Source organism: Micromys minutus (genome assembly GCF_963924665.1).
Source record: "Micromys minutus genome assembly, chromosome: 26".
In the NCBI taxonomy this organism is placed as follows: domain Eukaryota; kingdom Metazoa; phylum Chordata; class Mammalia; order Rodentia; family Muridae; genus Micromys; species Micromys minutus.
This window is the reverse complement of record NC_137961.1, coordinates 16,456,716-16,476,969: the sequence shown is the minus strand read 5'-3', so window position 1 is coordinate 16,476,969 and position 20,254 is coordinate 16,456,716. Positions and strand designations below refer to the sequence as shown.

General features: G+C 43.1%; 1 protein-coding gene across 1 annotated transcript in view; it reads right to left on the bottom strand.

Moving 5' to 3' along the window:
- The window catches only part of CDH17 (cadherin 17), a gene marked incomplete at both ends in the record, with an annotated part of 43,438 nt that extends 33,514 nt beyond the window's left edge, over window positions 1–9,924 (bottom strand). The window contains 2 exons of the mRNA XM_080938757.1: window positions 5,904–6,002; window positions 9,877–9,924. Coding sequence (XP_080794883.1) covers window positions 5,904–6,002; window positions 9,877–9,924 — 147 coding nt within the window. The remainder of the gene's footprint in view (window positions 1–5,903; window positions 6,003–9,876) is intronic.
- Window positions 9,925–20,254: the final 10,330 nt, after the last annotated feature.

The following is a 20,254-nucleotide window of genomic DNA, read 5'->3' as shown; positions in this document are numbered from 1 at the left end:
AGCAGGGAAATAAGTCATACCAAACAGAGAATACAGAAATACACATTTTGTTTTTTAATGGGATTTCTGGAGTTTAGTGTATTACCTAAAATAAATATTTTGGGGAGCTTGAAAAAAATATTTGAGCTAGTGAAAAACCAGAGAACTTAAAAATTAATCGTCTACTTCTTTTGCTAAGGCAAAAAAGATTTCTTGCTAGCCTGGGCTACAGAATGAGTTAACAGCTTGAGCTGGAGAGTGAGATCCTGTTTGAAAGGGAGGACAAGTTATGGGGTTAATATGCCGGGAAAGTATAGCTATTTTATTGTATAAATGTATAACATTTACACACCTAAATGCTAGAGACAGTCTCCAAAGTGCTTCAAAGGCTGGGAGAGTGGACAGAAATATTAGGATAATGAAACTGTCATTACTGACAATTTCAAGACTCACTTTCAAGAATATATAGAACAAATCAAGAACCAATAAGCAATAATATGCTCTTATAACCAACAGGTTGAAGATTAATTCTAAGTGGAAACGTACCTAACCTATGTGGACTGCTGTCTGTATGCAGGTGAGGGTAGGCACAAGATAAGCCTGTGATTGGACATTGGAAAAGAATATAATAATATAGCATAGACTTGGTTTTTTAATATTATATGCTACAGGTGGTGATCCAATGTGTTAGGCAAGAATCCACTAGAAATGTAAGATTCTTAGCTGAAAATTAGAGATTTAGTCTTAGTGGACGGAGTCACTTGGTGGCTCAAGCATGGAAACCTTAGCACAAATAAAACAGGGACAGACTCTGCTCACAGGCTCTGAGGTTCCACCCACCCACCCCGCCCCCTGCTGTGAAAAGAGATAGGATGGCTGCTCTGAATCAGAGAGCCAGAGAGGAAAAGCTGCTTGCTTCCTTAGGCAGATATTAATAAAAGTGTGCTTTAATGTTAAGGTTTGGCTTATTCGCTTTTAAGGATAGAATACAGGTTTTTCCCAAGTTGAGTCATGTGGGGAATTTCACCCAGGGTTTGGAACTAGTACAAACAGTACACTCACTGTCTCCAGGCAGAGAGCAGTAATATTTGCCCGCTAATGAGCAGGTATTAATAAAAGTCTGGAGCTCCAAGCAGCGAGAATAACAGGTAGAAACTTCCTGCTTCCTATAAGAAAGTTTGATTTATCTGTTTTAAAGATGGTATAATATAGTCTGCAGGACACCCATATTCCTGTAACGTTGGCTCCATGGGTATTTTGATAGTTTTCAGATAGTATTCAAGCTAAACCAGGACATAACAGGTAAGGAATTATAAGCCTTTTTAAGTTAGGATAGATAACAGAGCATTTTATTTGTTTGACAAAAAAATGACGGACTGGGTATTAGGTATCACTTACACTTTATAAATTACGGACTGCTAACAGTTGTGCTCAGTTTATATTTAAGAGGAAAGGGCCTTTTAAGTGGACAAAAGGGGGGGAAATGTGGATGGCCGTCTGTATGCAGGTGAGGGCTGGAGCAAGATAGGGCAAGAGCCTGTGATTGGAAAAGGAAGGCAGACTGAGAGTTTTAGAGACAGAGAGAAGATGGAGGAAGAAAAGGAAGAAACCGACCCATGTGGCTATAACTAACCACAGGTAGCTGTGAATATCATAGAAGGGATGGAATAATACAGGACGATTTGTCCAGTCTAGGTGGGCAGCTTATATCAATATCAACTGGCTCTGAGTTCATTGTGTGGGCATTTTGTGGGTTGAGAATTTACTGATATAGATCTGACTAATTACAAACCTCCAGAGTTTTGGTTTTACTGAGTTATATAGATTTGTGACTCACAGCAAGTCACAGGGGCTGGATGATGCAGGGAAGAGAGAGTGGCCTCAGAGCTCTGGAGGGGCAGAGCCAGCTTGGTGGGATAGGCTTTGGCCAAAGGGAAGCATGCAGTCTTCGTACTGGGCTGGGAAAAGACAAGGACCGCCAGCCGGTGCCTAATTGGTGATAGCATGGGTTTGGGTTTGTATTATTATATGCTACAAACCTAGCTGTCCATTTCCTTGCCATTTCAAGCAAAACAACATAAACATGGATTCACAAGCGTCTCTTGTAGGACTCACAATCCTTTGGAAATGTGCCCAGGTATAGCATAACTGGATGATGTGGTAATTTTATTTGATAAAGAATAGCGCTTGCCTCTGTCACACTTAAGGCTCAGGAAACACTATGGAAGAGGGTGTGAAAGATTGTAAGAGCCAGAGAATCAGGGAGTTTCCTCTAAGACTGTGTTGCCCAGTATCTTCAACATAAGGAATAGGTTATGTGTAAGTGTGTGTGTGTGTGTGTGTGTGTGTGTGTGTGTGTGTGTGTGTGTGTGTGTATGTTTATATACATGAGATAACAATTAGCAAAAAAAGGCCATAAATGTGAAGGAGAGTAGGGAGGGGATATGGGAAGGTTTGGAGGGAAGATAGGGAAGGGATAAATGATATCGTTAAATTATATTCTCAATATTTCAGAATTTTTCGACAGTTTCAGAACTAAATAAAATTTGTCATTCTGTCTCCTGTCCTTTGTCTACCAGCCCCTCGCAAGATTCTTCCGTGAAAGATTCACTTTCCAGCTCCTCTTCCAGCCAGGAAGCTCACCAGGACAAGAGATCCTTTATGCCCGCATCACTGAGAAAGATGCCTTGTATACAATAGTGTTGAGGTTTGGTCTATTGCTATGTATAGAAATGCTCAATTCTATACCAGAAGGTCTAGGCCTGCAAGTGACTTCTCACGTTTACAAGCTTTTGTTGTGTAAACCTTGTTTCTTTATTTAAAACTAATGGTTAAATAAAATTGGTGACAGACAGTGGAGGGATTAGAAAGGTACTTGGGGCACCTGGTTGGAGGAGAGATCAGGGGAGAAGGAGGAAGAAGAGGAGAGAGAGGAAGTGGTCATGAGGGGAGATGGACCATGAGCACACAGCCAGGAGAAACAGCAAGTATCTGGGGTCTCTCACAGGAAGGTAACCAGGCCAGCAGTTAAAAGAGAACCTTAGGAGTTACCCCTCAGTAATTGTCAGAGGCAAATAAAATAACCACAGTCTGAGTCTCATTTATTTGTAAGATAGTCGGGGATAAATTTACACTTAATAAAAAATATAAACAAATGTGTTGCCTAGTGTGTAAACTTCATATCAGATTGTAAGGTGTAATTGTGCTAAGGAAATGGGTAAAAAATGTCAGGGAGACGCTGACAGGAGCTCCCTGGCAGGGCAGAGAAGGAGAAAGACATGCTGCAAACCCCTAGCCCTGCATTCTCGGGGTTCTGCCCAGCTTTCAGTCAAAGGGCAGATCTTTCTGACCAGAAACTTAAGTCAAGCCCATTTGCGTTGTACAATAAACCGGTGGGTTGTCCTGTGCTGTTGAAGCTTGTCGAACATGGGCTCTGGAGGCAAAGAGGGTTCCTGTCCCAGATTCCAACCAGAATATTTCAAGTGTGCTCTCAGACTTGTTGTTGGAAAATAAGATGACCTCCATGACTCTGCAACAAAGATGTGGAAGGGGAGCAAAACAGCACAAGAGAAACACTCTGTCCTTGAGAGCAACTAAGAATCAAACTGTTCCCACCCAAGGTCACTACTCTGTGTTCCATGCTATGAAGATGCTTTTGGTGGGAAGAGAAGGCAGACACCACATGTAGAGAGGATGCTCTTTCTGGACCCCCTGGTACATTTCCAGGGGATGTTATCGCCCTCTGTTGCATATCAGTGCCTCCTGGGGTGGGGAGAACCAAGGTTCTTCACTCTACCTTCAGATGTATGGTTCACCATACGTTTATGTGTTCTGTGTATGCATTCTTGCGTATATGTTCTCGTGTGTGTGTGTGTGTGTGTGTGTGTGTGTGTGTGTGTGTGTGTGTATACATGCATGTGTGGTAAGAGTTCAACATCAGAAGTCTCTATTATTCTCCACATTATTTCATGTGACGCATGTTGTATGTGGTATGGAAACATGAGTGTGTGAATACACAGCTTACATTTCTTTGCTCACAGACAAGGAAGCCAGAACAGAGCTCTGGGTGTCGTTGCCTATTGCTCTCTACCTAGTTGCCATGGGACGAAGTCTCTCACTGTCGTTGGGGTAGGCTGGCCAACCAGTGCAATCTCACTTCTTCACCCAGCGATGAGGTTACACACACTCATACCCCACTCTCATGTGGGTGCCCAGGATTCAAACTCAGGTCTTTGTGTTCACAAAGCAGGTGCCCTTACCCACTTAGCCGTCACCCTAGGCCCTCTCCATTCTCTGGTACAAGGAAGAGTCTCTCACTGCGCCTAGAGTTTGCTGACTGGGCAAGAAGAGTTAAGCTGGGCCAGCAAGCCCCTGCTGGCATCCTCCTGTTTCGGTCTCTCCAGTGATGACATTATAGGTATGAGCCACTTAATCGAGTGTTTCACATATGTGGGTTCCGAGGACCCAAACTCAGGTCCTCATGCTTTATTAGCTGAGCCATCTCCCCAGCCCCCTACTGCTTCTCATGGGTACCTAACCACCTTCCAGGATTATGGCTCAGATATGAATTGCCTCCCGCTCCAAAAGGCATCATGTATTGAAGGCACAGTCTCCATCTGACGATGCCATTGAGGATATTGGGTTGTAAGAGTGTGAACATCACCAGGGGACAACTTCTATATAGGAAGTGGGGACTATATAGAGCAGCAGTTCTCAACTTTCCTAATGCTGTGACGCTTTAATAGAGGTCCTCATATTATGGCAACCCTCCAACCATAAAATTATTTTTGTGGCTGTTTCATAAATACAGTTTTGCTGTTGTTATGAACCATAATGTAAATATTTGTATTTCCCCATAGTCTTAGGTGACCCTTGTGACAGGGGTTGTTTGAAACTCCAAAGGGGTTGCGACCCACAGGTTGAGAACTACTAACTTAGAATAATGGGTCACTCTAGAGGAGAGCACCTCCAGAGTACAGAACTTATCCTATGACCCTTCCTGCTTCTCTGATTTCTCCACCATGCCCTGACTTGCCACAGGATGGAAGCCAGAAATCAAAATACTTTTCTCCTCTAAGTCATAATCCTTCCATTCTCAATAGTGTGTCATTGTTCTTAGAAGATGAAATGCCACCTACAGGCTTGTGTGTTTGAATGTTTGGGCCCCAGCTGGCAGCCATGTTTTGGAGTTTTTTGGAGGTGGAGCTCACTGGAGGAAATACATCCCAGGGTCACTAGAAAGGGGCTTTGAGGTTTTATAGCCTAACCCTCACTTCCCATTTTCTCTCTGCTTACAGAGCAGGTATGAAATTTGAGCAGCTGGTTTTGCTCCTCCTGCCCTGCCTTCCCATCCGTGATGAGATGTCTCCTCCCTACTAGTGTGAGCCAAAGGAAACCCTTCCTCCCATAAGTTAATTTTTGTCTCGGTATTTATCACAGTGACCAAAAGTAAAACTAAAATCATCACAGTAATGGAAAAGGTGATTAACATGTGGGAAACCCACAGGCAAGTACATCAACCTGTGTTTGGAAAAGGTGGGGAGGAAATCAGGCCGGGGTCATGGAGAGAAGCTCCTCCTTCCCTCCCCAAAATATTCATCTCGCAGGCCAAGCTTGGTGGGCAGATGTCCTAATGATCAGAAAACCAGCACCTCCCCAGATCAGTATCTTTTCCTCAGAGCAGAGGCAGAGGCCATAATGCCTCCTCTGAGAGGAACAGACGCCCTGGTCACAGGAGCAATTCAGGGAGCCTGTGTGATGATACCAGGTCTAGTTAGGTGCTATACCCACCCGACTCTGCAACTCAGCCTCATCAACGTCACAGATGATAAAAACCACCCCCTCCACGTCACTCCCTGCTGCTCAGTAGCGATGAAGGTCCACTGTGAACAGGAGAAGTCACGACAACAAAGGTCAGCCTTTACCTGGAATATGATTTGACTTGGTTCTTGGCCTTCAAAAATAGAGAATGTCATGGGCTTCAGGGGACCACTGAACTTCCCTTCTTGACCATAGCCACTTGTCTGTTAATAAAGAGAGAAAAGACACGCTGAGTATGAATGTGTGGAGCTCCAGAGTGGGCGAAAACAGTGTAGACCTGGTCAGAGAGCGAACTGGTCTAGTGTTTATTGAGGGACTCTCCTATCCTGCCAAAGTAGTCCGCCATGAGTTTCAATGGGCTTTTTCTCATTTAACCAGACCTTCTATCCCATGGGAAGAATCTTAACTCCCATGTTACAGAGGAGACTAAGAGTAAAGCCCAGAGTAAACCATGGGTGTGATGGGCAGGAACAGCAGATGCTCTGTCTTAACTAAACAAAAGTCTGCAGCCTCCCAGGAGCTGCTCTGCCTTCTAAATTATACGTGATTACACCAGCTTTTTAAAATACCCCCCACTATTTAAAATGTTCTATGACATTTGTGACATGTCCCCAGCATCCTAGGATCTGTAGACATGCCAAAGGCAGTTGAACTTATCAGAGGGGAAAAGAATATGTAGATAGTTTAACACGGTGCCTACTTGGCACCCAGTCACATGGTAAATTCTGGTCAAACTGGAACTTCAGCATACCTCATAACTGACCAACAGTTTATATTCATTTGCAAACACTGAAATTATAAAGTGTTCACTTCAAGCAGTGGTCTCTCACACGGTTCTAAAGTCTAAAGACCTCTAGAAATCTAAGCAGGTCTACAGTCACTCAAATCCAAACCAGGATGTAAGGAAAGTTTATACTTGGTAAGCTGGTATTCATGGGATCCTTTACTAAGCATATTGAAGCCTGGCATTCTGCTTACTGCAGAAAGTATAGTTCAGTTGGCCCTGTTGAGACTAAGGGGTAGAAAAGTTATTTGTCCACAGAGTAACTACAAGCAGGATTTGAACCTGCAACTCTGAAACCCGCCTTTGAAACCCATAGGCCTTATTGTCCACCAGGGAATGCAAAAGTGATGGAAGGGAAACTGGCTGTGATAGGGATATGCCAGAAGGTGTGGCTCTCATTCCAACTCCTGGTGAATACTCCATAGCCAATGGCTGCCATCCCCACTGGCCCTTACTACTACTCCCGAAGGAAGATGGGGGCAGAATAAAGCAGGTAGACAGGCATTCAAACCCAGGCCTGGAAGTCAGTGCCCGAATCTGAGTGCTGGCCTCTCTTCTTAGGAGCTCTTTGGGCCTCCAGTTTGTGGTGGAAGCAGATAGATTGGGTTAGAGTCAGACACATTCATGGCAAGTCAATGCTTTTGAAGTGACAACTATCTGTTTCCCGTTCTTCAGGGAGGACAAGCTGCTTCCTACTGGGAATAACCCAAACAATCAGTACACAAGAGGCAAGGAACCGTCCTGGCCTGCATCTCAGCCACTGGATCTGACTGAGCTGACACTGTTTGATAAAAGACAGTAACAGACAAAAGAGCAGAAGGCCTTGGATTTGGGTCCTCTCTGCCCAGTTGTGGCTGCTCGGCAGGCAAGCTGTCCTTGTTGCCACCCACCACAGAGGTAAGAGCATCATGGATTCCCTCACAGGCTCCCTTGCAGACACAGCACTGAGACTCAGACTTCTTGTTCATGACAGGGATGGAGAGGTAGGGAGGAAGATGGGGAGACCAGGCTTTTGTCTCCTAATGGGAAAGGACAGCTAGCTATAGATGACATATTTTTGCCCCTCCCTGTTGTTCTCAGAAAGGCCATTGGCTTTGTATGTGCAACTTGAGCAGGCACCCTGAGCTGTGAGGAGACAGTGGTCCAAAGAGAAAAACATTCCCGGTTCTGCTATATCACAGAATGGATAACCATGCCCTGGTTATCATCTGGGCTTCCTGTTATCTCTGAGAAATAACCCTTCATTTATTTAAGTTGCTCCCCATCCCAATTTCCTGTTGTTTGCAACTGAAAGCATTTTTAACTTTCACAGTAACTTTCCAGACTTCTAGCCACTACCTCGCTGAGCTTGCCTTCCTTCAGGAGCCTTTCCTTTCTTCTTCTCAGGTCTTCTCCATTACTTCTGGAGGGTGAGGCAGGAGAACTGGGCACAGGCCTCTAGTGTCACTCTGATAGATCTAAGTTAGAGGCAGTATTTTCTGCAATGCTGCCAGCAAGCTCCAAGGCTTGACTCCAAGACCACCCAGCAAGCAATCAGCTTTGCAATTACCCACAGCAGTGGAAACTTCCTTAGCCCACAGACCTCACAAGCAAGGCTACACTTTACGTATGCAGCTAGCGCACTGCAGAGAGGGAGTCGGTTCCAGGGTTCAAAGTTGCACCCTCGTATCGGGGCAACAAATCTTCCTCCCCTCCCATTAACATGACTATTAGGGCTATAAAGATTTCAGAATGAATGTGTACAATGTGAGTCACCAAACCACCCCGTCAGAGCTGAGAAAGATGGCGTAGTGGGAGTGACAAGGAGACAGAGAGAAAGGCAAGTCACCTCAGATAGGAAGAAAATGAGCCCACCACCAGCAAAGTACTACAGCCAAACATTTATTCTCTGTGGTCACAATGCTGCTTCCTAATTTATAATCATGTGATCACCTCCTATCTCTGTGCTGAGAAAAGCCTGTTAAGATGACCTAATTCATTATGAAGGGCAGGTCTATAAGGATATAAAGGGTGAACATTTGAAAGATATACCACTAATGGCTCTGATGTCTTCAGAGCTTAGGTTATGGTGAGCCTTGATTTAAAAGCTTCCCTATGTCAAATGCTAGAATTAGACCCATCCCAAAGGCCAAAAAAACTGAGGTTTAAAGCTAGTCAGTTCATTTCCTTTCGTGGACAAGTGGTAACCCAAATTAGAACCTGGCTCTGATGTCACTGCCCTGCTATATGACAGAGGTAGAAAAGTTAGGAAGAGCAATGGGCCTCACTCTGACCCAGGCTGTGCGAATTCTCCCTCTTAACCTTGAAGGAGTATCTAGAATGCTTAGTTCAGTTCTATGACTTGGAGGGTGGGGTAATAAAATACATGATGGTTCATGTGATGTATTAAAAATAGACATATGTATTATGTATAGTGCATATTAATAAAAACATTAAAATTTTTAAACTGTACAGGCCTTAGGAAGAATTTTGAGGACTTAAATTTGGTGTGTTGTTCTGGGGTACAAGAAAAAAAGGAAGCAAGATTTTAGGTGCGGCAAGCTAAAAACTTCCTTTTTTTATTTATGGAAATAAAGTAAAAACACACCTGAGATCTTAGCTCATAAGACAGCAAAACTTTGGGCATTCTTCTGCACCACAGGAAGCTTGTGAGTAAAACAGAGCTGGTACCCCACTGTCTACCCAGTTCAGTGCTGAAAGCCTGTCAGACAATAGCAACAGCAGAAGGTGTAGCTAAAGACAAATTTAACTACGAACCTCTAAGCCATCTATGAAAATAAAAAGGCAGAGCATAGAAAGGTGAAAACAGGGAAAAAATTAGTTTATTGATATGCTTTGGTGGGTGTTTTTCATAATTTTCTTTTAAAGTTGGGTTATAAAGACCTGTAGATAAATCACGTAATTCCTTTCTCTGGCCAGAAGCTACAGGATAAGGGTGGTTTGGTTCAGTCTAGAATCCTGCCTGTCATTTGGTGATAGAATGCTTGTCTATGTACAAGGTCCGGGGTTTAGGCATCAGCAGCAGAAACAGAAACAAATGAAGCTATAACTATAGAGCTAAGCCGTCTCATGGCTTATTAGCTTCTAAGAGCTGAGGATAAAGTGCACCCTTCAGCTGATAGGCAATCATGAGGGTTGTGGTCACTTCCCTGGATACATCACACGAGAACATATCACATCTTTCTGAACAATTTTAATAAGCCACCTTTCAAAAATAAACAGTGGTGATGAGTGTTCATGGTATGGAGTGGACGGGTGTCAGGAAATATCCTGCAGATACCTTCTGTGCTTACCGAATAAAGTGCAAGAAGACACAGGAAGTGAAGCCCAGCAGAGACCATCTTGCTTTCTTCCCTTGGACTCCTGTGAGTGAACCAGAGATAGAGTATGTTAGCTACCAGCCTGCTAAGTCACATCTTCCCAGCAGTCAGAATCTTTGGATGACCTCCTGTCACAAACCTATCAAAATAGAGTTTTTAGAGGGCGACTCTCCTCTGTGTGGAATGGCCGAGCTTCCGGAAGCTTCTGGTTCCCCATCTACAGCAATGCACTGGTCAGCATCTCCAAACGAGCTCTATAATATCTCACCTCACTTGAGAGTCTCAGATCACAGGCGGAACATTATCTCTTTCATTCATTTTTGCTCTGCATTTTGTTTCATGTTTTTATTTGTTCCCATAGGTGAGGAGATGCACTGTGGCTAATGCCAGCAGAGCTGGTCAGATTATCTTCCTGGTTCTAACTAAAACTGCAAATACATGAGATTCTGCACATACAGGAAAGCCAAGAACTTCTACAGCCTTCCGAGACCTCACCAGCTGCCCCCCCCCCCCCCCCCGCCGTCTTCTGAATATTATTCTCGCCTATACTTTGGAAAGAACTCAGACTATTTCCTAGCTCCTCTAACCCTTTAAGGCTTTACATTTCGCAGAAATTTTAACTTTCATCCTGACATGTGTCATGACTAATTGATTCCAGTTATGTAAGTAAAGTTTGCACTTGGCCTATAAGGCAACATGGCTGCCAAAGTCAAAGTTAATAAAATTTAAAAAGAACAAATGAGGAATCAAAGCCTGCATTCATGTCACTAAAATTCCAAGCTAGTTTGTTATTATCCTTGGGGATTCTGGTTGACCTTGCCTAAGTCTGCTCTCTCATTCTTTTAAAGTTTTACACATTGAATATGTATCACTTTCAATATGTCAATAGCATGGAAAAATAATTAAAAATGTAATTGTTATAATATTTTTAAATGTCCTTAAGAAGAGGAACATGATATTCACTTTAGCCACACAAAAGCCCTGGGAGACAAAACATGTGTCACCTTCAGACCTCCTGGTTAAAAAGCCCCTCAAGTGCTACCATGGGTCATGGCAGACAATGCCCCAGAGCCAGGCAATCCTGCCCTATTTCAACTATAAGTGAAGAATTTGATTGCTCTGCACCCCAGTTTCCTCATTTTAAGAAAAGTCTAGTGATTACTTAATAAGAAACACACAATAAGGAATGGTCATCAGGTGTTACAAATAAGTTGATTTGTTGAGCAAATTGCCTAAAGGCCCTTGGCTAAGGGGTGGCATGATCAGGCATCTCAAAAGGCAGGTAGACTCAAAACTCTGAAACCTTTGTGTCTTCTTCTATGTCTATGTAATGTGACAGTAGCAAGGATGAAGACATAGCCACATAGGTAGGGATAGTTATACAATGAACAGTTCTCACACAACATCTAAAGTAAACAACTCACTCCAAGGTTCCATGGCTAGTTAGGAAAAGCTAGAATTAACACCCTAGCTTCATTACTTCATTGGCTGTTTAAAATTCAGGTTTTATAATAACAGAATACATTTGGTAGACATGGAAAATATTTTAGACTAAGCTAATTATAATTAAATACAAATGAGACATGTGTTCTACTACTGAGCACTGCTCATTTGCTTTGGGAAAACATTGGAACAAGTCATCCGGTATTCTAGAATATTGTGGGAGGAAATACAGGCAGCCCTGTTTAGCCGCAAATTCTAATCTGCAGATTCAACTAGCCACAGACCAAAAAAAAAAAAAAAAAAAAAAAATACTGGAGAAAGGGACAACTAAATGCAGGACTTTTGTTTCTTATCATTCCCCGAACAAGAAAAGATAATGATGATTCCTGTGGCATTTACAATGAACTAGGTATTCAAGCTCAGGAGGATAGTGTGGTACTCTACAGTAAGATTACCATGACAGGGTAACCAGACATCATTATGTAAAGCCAAGTATAGCAGGCTCAGAAGACAAATGCCACATGTTTTCCTTTAGATGCTGAGCCTAGCCTCAAAATTCAATATATGTGTTTGTATTTCTGTATTTGCGTCTGCAAGTCAGGAAATTGGAGAGACAATTAGGAGGGGGAAGAAAGAGTGATCTTGAGGGATGCGGGTAATAGAGCAAATACAAAGAATGGAAAAGCAAGGGAGGAAACCCACAAGGAGGGGAAGGAAAGCGGCCAGAGCTAACCTTACATTGTTAATTACTTTGAAATTAAAACCAATTCTGCAGTTAGGTAATCTAGAGCTGGTTCAGAGTGTGCATGAGGAGGTGGGTGGTTACATGCAGCATCATACCCTTTTACCTAAGGGCTTTGAGCAGCATCGATCTGGTATCTCTAAATGTCCTAGACACTGCACGGATCCTCATGGGCACCGAGGAATTTGTACGCTTAGCCTTAACTACCTTTTTAACAAGAGCAGAATCCGCATGATCAATTATCAACCTATAGTTTCTTACTCCAAATGTCAGAGCAGCACTGAGTCATTGGAGGTCCCACTCCCCAAATCCCCTAGCATCCAGGATCTTCACAAGCTCTGCCAAGTCTCTTGCTTATCTGCCACTCCCTGCCCATGCCCTGGCCACTGTGCCCTTTGCCCAGATCACTGGATCTGTGTCCTGTACTAGCTGCTCTCCCCGCCTACCACAGGCCTGGGCACAGACAATGAGCATCAGGCATTTGCTTATCAAAGCCTGGTTGTGAGCTCTTCTCCCACAGCTGCTTCTGCCTCTCACCCATCAGCAGGGTCCAGCTCACCTGTTTACTTACGGATCCTCACATAAAGCAGAAAGGATGCTAGGAACTCAGTTCCCAAGCAAGAAGCCCAGGTCTGCCACTGCAGAGCTAGCTCCCGTTCCTACTCTCTACAGGAAGTCATCCTTGGTCTCCAGACAGAGGCCTCTTTCTTTTCACTTCCTATATTCATTATTTATCTTTTATTTATTTATCCTTTATTTATTTTATTTACTTGTCCTTTATTTATCAGTGTTACTGCCTCCACTAAAAAATGAAACTCTGTGGAATAGAGGTCTTCTTACTTTTTAGCCTCCCAGAGTGCTTCACACCATAGCTCACATATATTAAGATCTCAATATGTTTGTTAAATTCTACAGCATCCACCATTGTCTAACATGGAAAGTCTATTAATTTGTTCTCACCTATAAGTTTTCAGAATAAATATTACTCTCATTAAAAATGGCTATTCACTAATTTGAGATTTAAAGTCTAATCTTGATAATACAACAATTCTTTTTTTAATTGACGAAAAGGGTTATTTCTTTGTTAAATGAAGTAAGAGTTTTGCCCCAATAAATGATTGAGAAACAGTGGAATATATTCACTTCCACCGAACTGATTCTGCTTTAGGATCTTTAATCAATCTTGCCAAGAATTACAAGTTGAAATGACAGAAAAATCAAGATTAACAAAATGAAAGTCTTATGTCAGGGCTTCAAACAGAGAACGGTTACCAGTCACCTATTCTGTGTCAAGTGCCCATGGTCTTTCCACAGGCTGGTCTCGTGTGGAAAATAACAACAACCATTTGCCACGTCCTAGGAAAGGGCATCACAACTTGTTTGAAGCAATATTTCACCCCATGCAGTTGGAAGAATGAGCCCTGGAGATTGGTGGTTTGGGGCCAGGCTTCTGTGCTGACTTATCCCTGATCCCTTAAAGCAAAAGGCAGTGGGAGTAACCATCTTTGAGAGTGACGGGATTGAAGGAGTTAATGTTGGACAGCATGTGCTGTCTGCAATCTGCACTTTCTCAATCAAAACATCGATTGTCCTGAATGTCTTCTATCACAGCCCACTTTCTGACAGCTCCCCACAGCCTACACACACACACACACACACACACACACACACACACACACGTTCACTCCAATGGTGAAGCCTTGATTCAGAGCAAACTTCCCCAATGCTAGGGTTATGTCCTGTCTCAGACAAGTCTTGCTTTCACTTCCTCTTCATGGGAACATGACTCACTAGGCGACTATCTGACCATCAGTCTTGAGGACTCTGACCAGAAACCACTGTTTAAACTTAAGCTGCCTAAAGCCACTGGACACCCACATTATAGGACAACTTGGAGACACTACCTAGACAGGGCTCAGTTGACAGTTTCAGAGAACCCCATGGTCTCTCTGACATGCCTGGAAGGGTTGACCCAACCATCAGCTTAAAATTTTGCTTTTTGTCAGGGTCTCCCTCAGGTGCAATGCAAAGACCAATTCAGACAGTTCCCATAGTGACTATCTGAAAGGCCAAGCGTACCTGGAGTGACAAAGATCAAAGGATCTGAGCTCTTAATGAGTTTTGAGAAGACCTCAGTCACCTTACCCAGCAGGTGGCTTATCAGGACCTTGACCTCAACTGTGGAACTCTCTTGGGGAGGTGCCCTCACTCAGTTCGACATAGCCTCAAAGTCACAGTCATCCCAGCAAACTGTACAAGATCACAACACAAAGGCAGGAAGGCAGTCGGCACTTACTGGAAACAGGTCACACAGTGCTGAACCTTTCATTGAATTATCTTATGATTTACCCACCCACCCACCCAGAGGAACTCTGTAAAGTAGATGCTACCTACATTTGAGATGAAAATATCCAAAAGCAAAAAAAAAAAAAAAAAAAAAAAAAAAAAAAAAAAAAAAAAAGTAAGAGTAAGAGAAGTTAAGAGACTAGACCAAGGTCAAGATGCCTCGTTCATTCCCTGACCTGTGTTCCCACTGAAGGGTCTTCTAACCTGAAAACATCACTTCCATGCACTGTATCTGTCCACAGATTTCAAAAGATTTTGCTTTTGCTTTTTGGTTGTTCAACCTCTTTGTATCTTCCTCCCAAGTTTATATGGCAGTATGCTAACTCCCAACTTTCTCAACATGCTACCTCATTTTGAGTTCTTCATAGAAAATGAAGTTGCAATGAGACATCAGGGTGGGACCTAATCCAAGATGGCTGCTGTCCCCATAAAAATGAAAAATTTAGATACAGATTCATAGTCATAGAAAGGACACCACTTGAACATGGAGGCAGCCATCTACAAGCCCAGAGAGTGGCCTAGGACAGAATTTCCTCCACAGACCTCAGAAGGAACCCTGCAGACACCTAGGTCTTAGATGTCAACTCCAGAACCATGAGATGGTGAAGTCTGTTTCAGCCACTCCTTCCTGACTTTGACTGAACCAGGTGCTGCCATCCCAGGACAGGGGTGTCATCAAGGGAGACTTTACTCTGTTGATATGCTATTCTACATACGTGACTTCCCAGAGGAGACCCAAAGAGCACAAGCATGGACAATGCTGGTCTGGTCTCTAATGCTTCCAAATGGCTTCATACCATTTTAAGATACGCTTGTCATTTCTGTACTTACCGGAGTAATCACAAGGACTGTCTAGGTCTCAGACTTCCAAACCTAAAGAACCCAACATGCAAGCATTGGTCCACACCCATACCTGGTTAAAGACTAAGTGCTAGGCATGTCTTAAACAAGTTCAGCCATCTTTTCTTTTGATCTGTTTTTTTGTTTGTTTGTTTGGTTGGTTGGTTGGTTGGTTGGCTGGCTGGTTTTGGTGTGTTTTGGGGGGACATGGGGGCATGGGGAATGAGAGGGACAGCAATGAGTTTTGAAATAACTTATTCAACACCAAGGAATGAGCCATGCACAAAGCAGGAGAGGTGGGGAAGAAGGACACAAAATTAGTTCATTGCAGGTAGTGTGGGCACAAAAGGACGTGACTGGCCTCATAACACCCCCAGGACTAAGCAGTGCCTCATAGTCCCTGTGTCATTTATTTTACAGTGGCATTGTATATTGCTAAGAGCAGCATAAATTCTAAGGCAAGGCCAGATATGAATAAAGATCAGATTAAAAATTGGCTCACACCATTGTTCACCAAGCCATGCCGAGGTCACCCGAGCCTATCCTTCTGCTCTGGCTCACAAATCACTGGCACCAATTACGTTGCTTAAGTAGGAACTGACCAATTTGTGCTCCTGACAAATTAGGGACCCAATTAAAGCAGCTCTTAATAAGCTAGAAACAAGCACCCAGGCAGAAAATGAGGTCTGCAGCCTCACACTGCCGACTGATGACTCCCCCAGAGGTGAGAAGCAGTCTGGTGTGCTTAGAGCTGAAGGAAAAGAAAAGAAGAGGAAGGAAAGGGAACAGACAGCCACACATCTACCCCAGGCTCCCACCAAAAACATAAGCTTCGTGGTCCCACTAAATGTTACAGTGGAAAAGCCGTATATGAGCATCTAGATTTAAGTATGCAAAATTGAAGGTTTCTATTTTATCAGTAGGTTTATGCTGGGGCACATGAATTCACAAGAGGACAGATAGTTCCCCTGGACAACTTGAAATTATTTAAATTTGTGTAATCAATTACAATGGAAATTAAATGTGGTTGTCTTATCAATAGATTCATGATGAGATGCATGAATTCACAGGATAGATAGCTCCCCTGGATAACTTAAAATTATCTAAATTTGTATAATCATTTATAATAGAGATAGATTAACAACATAATTACCTTTATTTTTTTAAAAAATCGGAGCTCTTGGGAATATTTTGAGAAGCACCGTCATGCTCTTTTCTGGTTGGCTTTCCTTCTACCTAGCACTCCCACACACTAGACAAGGCCTGGGCAGGCTGGGAAGGAAAGGCCTCCCCTTGAAGGCTCACAGGACGGTTAGCTGTAGTGACTTGACCAAGAAACCCAAAGCTCCCATTGTTTGAACACTTAATCCCCATTGGGTGCACAACTGGGGGAGATGGTACAACCTTGATGGGGAAACATCACCAAAAGTGGGTCTGGGGCTTCATTCCTTGTCCTACTTCCGGTTTACTCTCTGGCTCCTGTGTGCAGTTGAAGATGTGATCTTTCAGATCCTTGTCCCTGCCGCCATGTCTCCCGCTGGTTGCCAAGTCCCATCCACCGCCCCCATCATGGATCCTCCCTAGGAAACTATAAACCCAATGAACACTGCTTTCTAAGCTGTCTTGGCCATGGTACATTATCACAGGACAGTAACTAATGTAGAAAGTATCTAATGCTGCAGCCTCCAAAAGGACAAATGTCCCAAGTCTTCAGCAGGTTGGGGGCTTTGATGTGGGCGTAGCAGCATGCTTTCACCTTTCTGACCCCAAGAGACAGGGTTTAGGCCTGCATTTCCTAATGTGAGCAGGCTCACAGCCCAGATACCCTGGGAGGGGCTACATATTACCATGCCACCACCATGAAGGTCCTCTCTGACCTAAAGATGGATTAAAATTTTGTGACAGTTTCTTTGGGAACTGGGCAGTGTTTCTTCGTGTATACGAAGGCGTAAAGCGAAGCACATTGCTGAGATCATAAGATCACGGTAGCCTCAGAAATTCGATAGGAATTCCATTTTACACCACAGGACTGAGACATTGAAGGATGGGAAAAAAAAAAGAGGCACGATTTGCTATTATTCTTGTTAATTTGTAAGTATTGTATTGAGGCAAGTTTGTGACTGCAAAGCCAGTCTTGCTGAAGAACAGGAGGTTAACATTCTCCTTCCTGTAATTAAGCCTTGACTGATGACTACGCAGAGGACAGGAAGCAAAAATGAACTTAATTCTACCAAATGAAGGGTACTTTATCCCTTAAAGGTGTCTAATGAATTGGATGTCTTTTAAAGCTTGCATTTACCAAACATTTGCCAAAGCGAAGCACCTTGGAAAATCTACTCATTTAAGAGCAACAATCCTGGAATGCAGTCCCATTATCATACAAGGTAGGAAAACTGACCTCAGGGAAAGACTTCACTGACTGAATGTAGAGGTCAAAAGAAGAGAGCACAGTCTAGATAGCATGCACATGAGGAAGATGTTTATTTTAAACATCTTCCAAGACACAGATCCAGAGTTCCGAATCTCTTCACACAAGAACTGCATGTAGCTTTTGCCTACCATGCATGTGGCCCTGAGTTTGATCATACCAACAAGTCATAATCTTTTAAACATGGTAAGAAAGCGTTGACTCTGGATATCTCAGATAAAATTTAGATTGTCATCAATACAGAATATCTAAAGAAAAATTAAGGTTTTCTTTACCACCTGTTGACCTACCAAATATAGCTTATTCTGTTAACATATTAGGTACATGAAAAAATATCTATTGTAATACAATTAATAATAATTGAGTCACTGTGTGACTGTCTTATTGTAGTAACTTAAAGTGTCTCAAGTTGAAGTAGATTATTTTTCATTCTCACAACTTACAAGAGACAGATGGGTCCGGCACCTAAGAAAATTCATCATAGCTTCTCTTGTTTAGGACATTGATTAGCAGGTCACAGAAAGTCTAGACCCATTCTAAGTGAAACACCAGAGGTTTCTGAATGAACACAATCTTATGGCAACAAATAAAAATAAGTATTTCCACACCCCTATGCACATTTATTTGTGGACGTTCTGAGATAGAAACAAAAGGATGCTTAGCATGATTTCTCAGAGTCACCTCTCCAAATGCCTAAGGGGAGCAGGTTCTCTTTCTGGATCCTGCCTTTGTCAAGAGGACACGGGAAAAACTTTGGCCTTGGTAAGAAGAAGATACCGCAGATGTAATATTCATCTTCAACAGCAATGACTCTCCACAGAGCTCAGATCTTCAAACATGAAGGTTTACATTGAAACCATTTGAGGGACCTTTAACTTTTGAATATTACTCACCAGGACCCAATCATTTTATTATTCTTATTTGAATGTCATGTTCTTAGCATAGCTTTGTGTGGGGCAGAGCATGTGTGTGCTGTGCATGTGGGCATGTGCAATAGAGGACGATATGTCTCTAAGGCTATGGTGGCACACACATATGATCCCAACGTGCCGGAGACTCACATGCACAAAGTGAGTGGCCTACACTGCATAACAAATATCCATCTAAAACACCCCCCATGGCATTACATTGTCTTTGTTTTCTTACAGAGCAAACGGTAACACCCCAATTTGACCTGACTCGGTATCTGGACTTTCTCCTGGAAAAGAGAGCCAACACTCACTGAGTGCCTACCATTGTAGCAAGTGCTTTACCTGCACATTTGGTGCTCATGATCACCCACTTGGGCAGGTTATCTTTTATCTAAATGAAAAAGATTAATGTTCAGAGAACATAAGGGCACGGTCTCATGTGCTCTAGCCAATCACGGATGAAACGGGCCCAACCCAACTGACCAACTCCAAAGCCTCATAAAGTGTTATATCCTCCACTTTACCGCGGACTCTCCAGAAGATTGTTCCTTTTGTTTCTTTAGAAAGCCTCAATGTTGACTGTTTTTCTTGTCCCAATGTGCACTTGCTTCTTTTAAACAATACCTCACTTGCTACTTATGTTTTTATAGAAAAGTATGAGAGAAGGCATCGCCCGAACCGTTTGCTTCATACACCCGACTACAGGGATCATCTTTGATCTCTATACATCTCCTGTAATCAAGAAAAACAGGCAATGGCCAAAACTACAAAGATTCCAAGTGACATATGACATCTTGAGAATCCCTCATTAGCAAGCAGTTCATCTGTTGTGAAAGGAACCAGAAGCCAACACAACACACACACACACACACACACACACACACACACACAGCAACTTCCCTTTCCCACCTGCAAGGCAGGACTGGTTCTCTCTCTTTAACTCTTCTTCTAGTGCTTTCTCTAAAAAGATTCCTTTCTCTTCCATGCCAACGCTTCCCACCACGTCTCAGACAGTCTTAAGAACCCAACACTAGATTTGTCTTCTCTGAAAAGTAAACTGAATGGTCTTTAAAGTCTCGTGAGAGACACCACAATTTACGAGCCTGAGATCTGAACTCCAGTCTCCACAGTGTAGTTCTAGAGTTGTTCTCAGACACGTCTCAGATGCTGATCACTAATGATGGGTGTCCACACTCATTTATGCCCCAGAGAACCCAATTTTTTCTTTAATTCCACTCTAAGTTCAGTTCAACCGAAAACCACTTTAATCCAGTGAGTGGTAGAGAGAGCAACTGTGTCCTCCCCAAAAGCTAAGGACACCAGGGACACGCCTTTTGTAGCAATGGGCCTCAAGGGATACAGGGATCAGCCCTCCTTAAGCCACCCACCCTATCATCTAAATTATTATTCTTATGAATTCCTGGGAGAATATTGGGGACAACCCACCCTTACCTTTCTGTAAGTGGGAAAAATGCTGCTCAAAAGTTGTCGTCCATTCAGCTGTGGAGACACTTGCTGCGGCTGGAGAACCCCAAGAGACACTTCCTCAACCTGCTCTGTTCCTCTAACCTCTCCCTTCACCCCCAGTCAAACATTAACCACCACACTTTTATTGATATCCAAGAGTCCCTGGGTATCATA